Raw genomic sequence first — 11,276 nt, 5'->3', positions numbered from 1 at the left:
ATGACATGTGACAATGTTGTGGGAGGACTTTCACCCATTTGAGGCCTCCAGAAGGTTTTCTATGGCTTACATAACCCTCTCTTTAAATCCAAAAGTGACTAGAGTTCCTGCTCCAGCTTCTTCCTGGAACTTCTTGACTAGTCACTTCTGGGTCTCTATGGTGAAGGAAGAATCTGCTCAACAAGCATTAAGAGTTTTGTTTTTAGAGTCCAGCTACTTAGTGTGCTCACTACCACTGAGTTTGCAGCCTCAAGTTATCACATAAACTTAATGAATGTATTAAAAAAATTAATAAATAACATAATCAAATTGGGAAGTCTTCTGCTGCTGTTAGACTGATTTCAAATTAATGTATAATTGATATAATTAAATTTAATCATCAGTTAAATTTATTGAAATAAATTTAATAAAGATTAAAAACAAAAACAGCACCAACATATGGCCCTCAAACACTTGGCCAGCTGTAATGCATCTACCAGTTTGGCTGGAGTTGCCCACACCAGCCTTAGGGACTGCATGTAGTGCCAAATAAATACTCTTTTCAAGAATCCAGACAAAAAATTAGATGATTATCTATAGTGCTGAAAGATTTAAAAACATGGTTTATAAAAAGTTTTAAATCTCATGGTTTATCATTTAAATCACATGGTATCTATTGGTTTAAAGCACATGGTTTATATTGTGAGAACAAAATGACATCTGTCAGTTACCAATAGCTTTTCTAAACCTTTATTTATTGAGAAAGAGAAATGCTTTTGTCATTATTCTAATCCTCTTGAATATTACACATTGTTGATACTGGAGCCTGTACAGTCACATAAATCTAATAATTCCACATGCTTAGTAGTAGGATTTCAATCTTAACCTTAATTTGAACCTATCTCAAGTTCAGAAAGAAACTTTAGTGAACACTATCAGGTGCTCACTGTTCTTCTCATATACGTATAATGATAAAAAGAAGTGTAAGCTATATGAAGATGAATGCACAGTTCAACATGGATAATACTTTATGTGCAGAAATGGATTGGTCTCCACATAGTCACAAAATGGCTTCTTTCCTGTCATTTATCCATCGGTGAATGAGATGAGAGTATTCTCATTTGTGCACCAAGCTAAAGAAGTCTATAGAGAAGATTAAGAGGTGATATGATATGAAGGGATGTCATATTGAGGAGGGATCAAGCTTGTTTTCTGCTGCTCCAGAGAACAGGACCTGGACTAATGGATGCAAGCTGCAGGAAAAGAGTTTCCACCTCAACATTAGGAGGAACTTCCTGACAGTAAGGGCTGTTCAACAGTGGAACAAACTCCCTCAGAGTGTAGTGGAGTCTCCTTCCTTGGAGGTCTTTAAACAGAGGCTGGATGGCCATCTGTTGGGGATGCTTTGATTTGGATTTCCTGTATGGCAGAATGGGGTTGGACTGGATGGCCCTTGTGGTCTCTTCCAACTCTACGATTCTACGATTCTATGATTGTATGATTCTATGAGAACAATGTTCTCTGTAGTCTCTTTGTGGTCATAACTATGAATTCCTTTTCCTGCAAAGGCTTGTCAGAAACTGAGAAACATTCCATATTGGATGAAATTTCCAAATTCAAATATAAGCAAAAAAGGAAATTCTTTGTCTAATTATAATGTATATTAGTCTAATGCCTATTAGCTTCCGGGCCCAGTACAAGGTGTTGGTTATTACCTTTAAAGCCCTAAATGGCTTGGGTCCAAGCTATCTCAGGGACCGCCTCCTCCCATATAATCCTCCCCGCGCTCTCCGGTCCTCTGGGAGGAACTTACTGCAGCCTCTAAAATCTAGGCTTGCGGCGACCTCCCAGAGGGCATTTTCTGCTGTCGCCCCCAAACTCTGGAACGACCTGCCGGATGAGATCCGTCAGTTGACATCATTAGACAGCTTTAAAAAAGCTGTCAAGACGGATCTCTTCCGGCAGGCCTTTCCAGATTAACCATCCCGGCCTGGCCTCCCTGATCCCCTCTTTCCTCTCGTGGCCCCATCTTCAGTGATGGTTGAGGATCTCCAGAGGGACACCAGGGTTTTTAGTTTGTTTTAACTATATTTTATGTTTTGATATTGTGTTTTTAATCTGTCATATTTTTTAATACTTTTATAAGGAGGGAGGGATTATAATGTTTTTAAATTTCTATTTTACTCTGTTATAATCACTGTTGTCAACCGCCCGGATTGGTTCGCCACAGGGCGGTATACAAATAAATATTATTATTATTATTATTATTATTATTATTATTATTATTATTTAAATCTTGTAATTTAGTATTTTAGAAACGGAAATTATAATATCTTGCCTATACTTGTGGGAGAGATTTTTTAAAAATCAACTTATTTCTCTTTCTGTGGGAATGAGTAGAGATCACCATTAAGTCTCCTTCTCATGAGTTGTTGTGCACATATACAGTGGCTGGCAGAATTCAGTATGCTCACTCATTACTGAAAGTGCAGAGTTCTGCTAATTTTTGCATATAGTTATATAGCAGTTTATTACATTCAAAGATTGTGGTATAAAACTCTTTTCAGTCAAAAGATTGTATATAAGGGACTATATATCTTAGAATATATAGAATGACAGGATGTGTGGCATTTTACATAGCATAGTGACAGCAGGAGATGAAAGATGGCATGGAGGTGAAGCTTCGCATATCACTAGATAATGGGAGGATGCCCCTTTAGGAAGCAGATTCCAGAAAACACAGAACAGAGGTGAAGTAATGGAAGTCAGAACTATCTGCCTCACACTGTCTGTCCTCTGATCCCTGTGCTAGTGTAAAGTAAAACATTCTGTCCTGTTGGAATTGGTTCAGCTGCCAGTCTGGTCAAAGCTAAGGTTGGAATAGGTAGGACTTCCATGAGTGCATCTACACTTTAGAAATAATGCAGTTTGACAGCACTTTAAATGATGCAACACCAACCTATGGAATCCTGGGATTTGTAGTTTTATAAGATCTTTAGCTTTCTCTGCCAAAGAGTGCTGGTGCTTCACAAAGCTACAAATCCCAGGATTCTGTAGGATGAAGCAACGATACATTATATACTTCCTCTCAGGCAAAAAAATAAAATAAAAAAAATTCTCAGACATTTTGGGGAGCTGAAAGTGGGTGAGGACACTGTGAAATCTGAAGACCCTTTCCTACAGTACAGCCTGCTAAGTGCTAAAAGATTATCTCAGATAACTAAGTCAAATAACAAACATGTAATGAAGATTTCAGTGAATGCTTGTAAAAGTAGGAAATAAAAGAGCACATCTGTTGGAAATTTCCAAGATAAGATGGATGTAAAAAACCTGTAAACAAGTTTGATCAATAGTGTTCTAAATAAATGAAGGAAAGGAAATACAACAAGATTTAATATATATTCCTGTAAACCACTTAAATCATGTTTCATAAATGCTTACTTTGAAAATGTCATGCAAATTGGTTTCAATAGGAAAGCTGTCATGTAGATTGAAAATTGTATAGAAACCCATTTACTAAATTTAATGAAAATGGTAGATTATGAATATATGGGCCAGATGATGTAGATAGAATAATCCTGTGTTTAGTAGCTGTATTGATTTAGAAAATGGAAGAAAAACACCTGAATTCACTTAATTAACATTAATATATTAGAAGTAAAATGTTTATAGAACAAATATAAAATTACACTTGCAACGTGAAAGGAAGTAAATGCAAATGAGATGGCCATGATTATGAGCAATCTGAAATTATTTAGGGCAGTTAAAACAAAACCAGATTGCATAGAGCTTCTGAATTATCATTCCATATACGTACTAAAATGTCAAATGTTACATATATGTATCTGGACCTGTGTGGTGATACAACACTGCAGAGGATGGGGAACTTTAATGGCCTCCACAATTAGAGTCCAGGTTTAATTGGGCTTAGTGCAGAGTGCCAAGCTAAGACACATGAAGGGGCAGAGCCAGAGGCATTTTAAGGTTGAGCTGTTATTTCACAAATTCACTGTTGAGCTTCACGTTTTGGGGCTGGGTAGTAATGTTTTCCCATTTACCAGTCTTCTTTTTTTGTTTTGTTTCTTTGGCCTACTTCACACTATGTCTATGGGAATTTGACAATTGGCAAGGGTAGGATTGGTAAATAGGTTGTCATTGCAGGTCGTGTGGGGAGGATATATGAGTTTTGGTGTACACTTTGGAACCATTTTGGTGAAGGGTAGGGATCTGGAGTGACCTCTACGTGTCCAGGGACCTTTTTGTTTTGGACTTTTTATCAGCTGTTGGCTGTTTGCCTGGACACTCTCTGCTTAACTCGCATACTGAAAATAACATATGTAAAGCAGGATTAGTGTCCAAGGAAGGAGAGATGAAAATTGGATCATCAACATTTTGAGATGTGCAGATGACACCATACTACTAGCAGAACATAGCTGTGCAGAAAAAGCAAATTGGGACATTGGCAACATCCAGTCAGAGTGACCCTGGCAACATCTAATGGGAGCTTAGTCAAAAAAGGAGGGGGCTACTCCCAGGAGCAAGTATAAATAGGTTGAGTGAGGAGTGTGTAGATAGACAGAGAATCGGACAAAATGAGATAGAGAGATAGGAACCAAGGTTAAAACTAAATGTTTATTTGACCCTGAGGGGTTTTTATCATCCAGGGAGGCTGAGGTATACTGCTGAGAGGGGCATTTGGATGGGGGTTTTGAGTACTCAGGTTAAGGACTAGGAGAGTCCTTGGTAAATAATAATAGTAATAATAATAATAATAATAATAATAATAATAATAATAATAATTTATTATTTATACCCTGCTCTTCAGCCAAAATAATAATAATAAAAATAATAATAAATTTTATTTATATACACCCTTTCCAAAGATCAAGGCTATCAGATCAGCTTACAAATTGTTAATTAGACATTTCCCTGCCCTCAGGTTTACAATCTAAAAAGACAAGACACAATAGGAGAAGGGAATGGCAGTGGGGAAGGGGGAAGTCCAGCCCTTCTTCTTACTCTGAATAGGCCTGATGGAGTTGGCCTGTCCTATCCTTCCTCTGGATGGAGGGAGGGCCTTATTCTTTCAGGCAAGGCCCAATGGAGCTGTCCAGGAAAATCCTGAGAGAGAGTACAGCCAGGAAAAGGCTGGGGAAACTGCCATAAACTATTTGAGTGATGTATGGAAACCGAATTGGTGTGGCTGGGAAAATCATAAATTCTCAACAAAGTTTTAAAGCTCAGAGTCTAGTCAAAAGTTTTGTGTGAAACTGTATCCTAGAGACCACTTATAGAATCTAGCAACAGATACTGTAAATCTTTGTAACTGTTTAAGCAATTAAACATTGTTTCAATTCTGAATACCAATCATAAGAAAGATACTGTAACCAACTATCTTATAAATACAGTTTTCTGGCTCAACATGTGATCGCTTGAGAAGAAAATATTTTAAGAAAATGTAAATAAATGCTACCAGGAATTAATAATACTTTTATTGTGGAGAACACTCAAAATAGTGAGTGCTCTGTCTTCCTAAAGAGTAGCACCAGAGGCAAGAAAAGTATGGGAGTTACTCAAGTGAGGGAGCTGAGTTCAAGTGTCTCATCATGCAATTTGGTGCAAGCAGTGGGATGAAATAAGCAAAAACAAACTAAAGAGGGCATTTGGAATAAAATTACACAGGGTACCCCATGAGTTATTGGTGGCAGCTAGGGAGGTAGCCGTCACATATTAGTGGCAGCAATAGGATAAAAAGATCCATTGTGCTGCCATCAGAGAAAAATAGTTGGCTGAGTGAGATTCAACATCATAATAGCAAAGGCTTGAAATGATTATTGAAGAAAATGAAAGCATAAGGTACAAAGCCAGGACCAGAGTGGAACATAAATAAAACAAAAATAATGACCATAGAAGATTGAAATAAAATAGATGATGAACACATTTAGATAGTTCAAGGTTTTCATATCTTAACTCAAGTAAAAATATCAGAATGGAAACAGAAGTCGAGGATTCAGAAAGAGACTGTGATGTGAGAGGGCAGCAATGAAGAAGCTAAAGATTCTGAAATGTAAAAAATATATCACTGAATACTAAAGTTAGGATTGTCCATGCCATTGTATTTCCAGTATCTATGTATGGTTGTGAAAGCTCTACAGGAAGAAAATAAGCTAATTTGAGATCTGGTGCTGATACTGGTCCTATGGATACCATGACCTGCTAAAATGACAAATAAATGGCTCCAAGAGCAAATCAAGACCGGAACTCTCCCTAGAATCCAAGATGACTAAAGTGACTCTGTAGTACAGTACTGCCATGAGAAGACATGACTTACTAGAAAAGGCAATCATGCTTGGTAAGGTAGAAGATAGTGGGGACAGAGGAAGACCACATTCCAGAAGGAGAGACTCAATCAAGGAAGCAATGGCCCTGAATCTGCAAGATCTGACCAGCCAGTTGATGACAGGGTTACTTGGAGGTTCCCCATTTACACATTTGCCATAAATCAAAGGCAGCTTGAAGGCAGCTAACAACAAAAAAAGGGAATACAACTGCAACTAGTCTAGGAGAATGAAGGAGGGTGATTGAAAAGAGAGAGATAGTCCCAGTTTTGCAGAAATGTTAGGGTCATCATCATCATGGAGCCCTGGTGACGCAGTGGTTAAATGCCTATACTGCAGCCATTCACTCGAAACCACAAGGTTGCGAGTTCAAGACCAGCAAAAGGGCCCAAGCTCGACTCAGGCTTGCATCCTTCCGAGGTCGCTAAAATGAGTACCCAGACTGTTGGGGGCAAATTAGCTTACTTGCTAATTAGCTTACTTGCTGTTCACCGCTATGATCTTTGGAATAGCAGTATATAAATAAAACAAATTATCATCATCATCATCATCATCAACATGATGTAGGTGATACATTCTACCAGAAGTATTTGGGCCAGAGAGAAAGATAATGTGGGAAGAAGATGGTTAGTCACAACTTGAGGGGAAGGAATAGGAACAATCTAGTGAATGAGGAATTAAAGAAAGAGCTGGAAGGGAATGAGGGAAAAGTTGAGTGTAGGCAAGAGGTGCAGGTTGGGGGGAGGGTGAAAGAGCATTAGAGAGAGAAGAGAAGATTCAGCCATTTAGAATAGGTTCAGAATGATGGTAATAGAATTTGGCAAATAATAAATAAGAAACATCACAAAATCAGAATCATATAGTCCTGTATTCAATGATTCCTGAGATAGAAAACCCAAGACAGTTCACCATTTCTCCACATTGACCAGTTCTTCCCATTGAGAGCCAGACCCAGCTATGCTTTGTGTAACTTTAAGGGGGGGGGGAGAGGGAAGGAGGTGTCCAGGCAGACTCCCTGGAGTCCAAAGTAGCCTGTAGCAGGTGACAGTAAAAACAGACAAACTATTTTCTAGTCAGTGTTTTCACCCTGAGATTTTTTCCTCTACTGGAAAATAGAGACCTGCCCCTGAGTTCCAGGTTCTCTTTACCAGAGAACAATCAATAAATGGGACAGAATATATGATGTAGGAGTTTGCATACCAATACACTTTTATGACTTGAGAAGGGAAAGGATGTTGAGGGAGATAATGTTTCCATAGGTATCTAGAAATGTTACCTATGCTTGCAGAGTGCAAGGTGTCGATTTACTAATGTGCATAAATGCAGCAATGGGAGTTTCATAATATTAAGAAGAAGAGGAAAGGATGGATCAATTTACAGTGAAGGACAGCAGATGCATGACAAACTTATTTTGACTAAGCAATCAAACATCAGATGTGTTTTTTATTGGGAGGATGGAAGTTTAAATGAAAAATTAAGCACTCAGAACACCGTGCATCATTTTCACCCTAAATGTCACACTTCAGTACACACATTTTGAAGTGTAGTGAATCATATTTTAAGCAAGCTGCTTTTAGAAGAATGATAGCAGAAATTGCATGGGAGGTGAATTAAAAGTGTTAGGAGACTTAACTTTTCCTTACACTGTTCTGTCCTAGTGGCCTAAAAAGAACTCATGGACAATATGTAAGTGCCTATGCTGTTTTATAGATTGGAACTTGGGATCCTGCAAGTGGCCTTAACATGACTGAAAATCAGAAAGGAAAACCAGCAAACATTACTGACTCCCTGTCTAACCGCTCTTTAACTGTAACCACCATTTTGGTAAGTAATCATCCATCTTGGTAAGTGATCAAATGTGCAATTGCTTTGCAGAAATTCAGTTGTATATGTAAATTGTGAAGAAAAGCCTTTGTACTTACAATCGTAATGGCAAGTAAAGTAGTGCTGTGTTGTTTGGCAATTACAGTACAGTATAACAAATTATCTGAAATGTAAATTCAACCATAGGGATTTTATTCCTGTCTCCAATGTTGGCAATTCATTTTAATTTCAGTGCTGTAATCTCAGTTGACTAATCTTTTAGTATTCTTATGATTTCTTCTTTAAAGAAAGATAGGCAGAAAGTACTTTTGTTAGACTGGATAATGAATACACACTGATATACACAAAGAGAATGAGAAGAGGAAAGAGCTAAATGAGAGGCTTAGACTAACTATAAAATTCATTTTGCCACAGAATATCCTTTCCAAACATAGTACCTATTTTTTATTTTATTAAAATATTTAAACCCCACACTACATCAGGAGTTGTAAGGGTGAGTTACAAAAACATTAAAGCCGGTTAAAAACAATAAGAAATATAGATCAACTAAAAACACATTAAGCAACATAATGAGTTAAAAACTGATGTTAAAATTTCAAAAGTTTTTAAAATTATAACTAACAGTGTTGAGCTGAATTAATAACACCCAAAGGTTTTGGTGAACTGCTAAGTTATAACTTGGCACCTAAATGAAAGGAATATTGGGGCCAGTCAGGCCTCTAGCAGGAGAGCATTCCACAGTTGTGGTGCCATAGCTGAGAAGTCCCTCTTTCACAACCAAGTGTAGTGTATTGACCTCACTGGTGGGGCACAGAGATGCCTCCCAGCAGATCATAATCTTTGAGCAAGCACATATAGGCAGAGGCGCTGCTTCAAGTATTGAGGTCCCAAGCCATTTAGTACTTTAAGTTTTATTACAAGTAGCTTGAATTGAGACCAAAAGCAAATTAGCAGACAGTGCAATTCTTTTAAGATTGGCATTACATGCTGTCTATATGATATTCTAGTCATCAGTTGGGCTAAAATTTCTTTAAGGGCAGCCACACATAGAATGCATTACAGTAATCTAATCAAGAAATTACCAGCGCATGGACTACTGTGGCTAGGTTATTTCTGTCCAGAAAAATATATATCTGATATTATATTTCCTGTGTAGAATTTTTTACACTCAGCCCTCCATAGTCATGGATTTTTTTATCTACGGATTCAAGCATCCATGGCTTGAAAATATTCAAAAAATATAAAAATTCTAAAAGGCAAACCTTGATTTTTCTAGTTTAAATAAGGGACATAATTTTACTCTTCATTGTATTTAATGGAGTTTTCAACATCCGCAGATTTTGGTATCCATGGAAGGTTCTGGAACCAAACCTCAGTGGATACCAAAGACCCACTGTACATTTGTTTGTTTGTTTTTTGTTTACTGCTGTGTTTTCCCTTAACCTTGTTATTTGTGGCTTTTAAATTATCATGGCTTATCTCTGAAATTTACAATGGTGGTTATTTAATTTTCAGTTGTTGTTATTCTTATTCTTATTATTTTAAATTTGTCATTATAACATTACCGTTATTACTGCTACCACTATGACATTTTGTCAAATATTTTAAATAAACATTTTGGAAACTAGTAATTCTGTGATTCCATCTACTTACAAATTTTAAAACTGTTAGCAATTTGTACTAGGATTTAAACATTCAGTGTATTTCATACTGTTAAAGAGAGCCACTGTGGTGTTTGAGTGTCTAGGACTCTAGGAGATCAGGCTTTGAATCTCTGTTCAGCAATGGAAACCCATTGGTTGACCTTGGGTAAGTCACACTCGCTCAGCCTCAGAGGAGAGCAGTAACAAAATTCCTCTGAATAAATCTTGACAGGAAAACCCTTTGTAGTTTACAGTTCCTATAAATTGGATATGACCTAAAACAGTAGCAATAACAACAGCATTCATAATAGTTTCTTGTCTAAATTAGTGAGATACTAGAATAATATGAGTTATTTGTGCCCCAACAGTGTTTGACATGTCAGCAAAAAGGGTAGGGGAGGACAGAGGAAACAAATACATTATGTTGTATGAAGAAGCCATAACAGCTTCAGCAGAATCCTGGCATTGCATAGGTGAATAATCCAATTCATTATCTGACCTGCCCTGACAACCAACAAACACAGCCTCGCTGCAGGGAAGGCAAAGCAGAATTCTAGGATAATGATTTCCCCTTACACTGTGGTTTACTGTGTGGCCCCTTCACTACCACCTAAAAATGAGGCTGAGCATTGTCTATGGGCCACATTTCAAGGTCCTATAAAGGCATCCCTTGTTTTGAAATGAGATCTCCTCTTTGGAGGCTTCTCTACTGAGGAGCTGGCCCGATCACGAAGTTGTGACAAAATGACTCATGCATTAAAAACATAACAAAGGACTCATTCCCCACCCCACCATGGAGGAAATGACAAGCCTAAAGTCTGTAGCTAATAGCACCCCCGCAAACTCCATCAGATGTCATAGCAAGGCACCAAATATTCAATCACATCTAACTGAGGAAGGGTGGACAGAAAGGTTTCACAATGCAATGAGACAAAGGCCAGAGTCACCCTTTAGATATGCCTGAGCAGCAGACATAGTTGAGGGCATCATCTTCTGAGACCCATTTTCTAAGGCCCACCTGCAAGCCTGGTCAAGCTGTTCAGTTGTCCAGTGCTTGGTGTCCCATATGATTGCACAGATGCCACCAAAAAGAGAAGGAAGAGGCCACTGACAGTGGCATGGGATTGCTCCATGATCCCAGTTTAATGCCTGCAGGTGGCCAAGAGGAATCCTTAGTAATCAGAGAACATGTATTACTGTTGGCAGCCCAACACTTGTGTTAAATAAAAGATTCAGTCTCAGCAATCTTTATTGGTTGTAAAAGCCATTTAAATCAATGCCATTTACTTCCAACTATGCATGTTTTGGATCTGGTTTGCAAAGCTGTAAGCAAATTTATTGCAGCATATGCTTTCACATATTCCACTTCACCAAAATGTATTCATCATCATTATTTTAGCTCTTTATGAGTAACTTGACTTTTTCTTTTTTCTTTTTCTTTTTTCACTCTTTTTTTCTTTTGCTGCTTTTCAACTGAAGTAGTTGGCAAGGT

The 11,276-nt window shown here is 37.8% G+C and overlaps 1 protein-coding gene across 1 annotated transcript in view; it reads left to right on the top strand.

Moving 5' to 3' along the window:
* GRIK2 (glutamate ionotropic receptor kainate type subunit 2) overlaps positions 1-11,276 on the top strand; it is a 430,590-nt gene that overhangs the window by 156,285 nt on the left and 263,029 nt on the right. Inside the window, 1 exon segment of the mRNA XM_042457168.1 lies at positions 8,028-8,141. Coding sequence (XP_042313102.1) covers positions 8,028-8,141 — 114 coding nt within the window.

Source organism: Sceloporus undulatus, chromosome 1 (genome assembly GCF_019175285.1).
Source record: "Sceloporus undulatus isolate JIND9_A2432 ecotype Alabama chromosome 1, SceUnd_v1.1, whole genome shotgun sequence".
Classification (NCBI taxonomy): Eukaryota; Metazoa; Chordata; class Lepidosauria; order Squamata; family Phrynosomatidae; genus Sceloporus; species Sceloporus undulatus.
The sequence above is the reverse complement of the archived record's forward strand: the minus strand, read 5'-3'. Positions and strand labels throughout refer to the sequence as shown.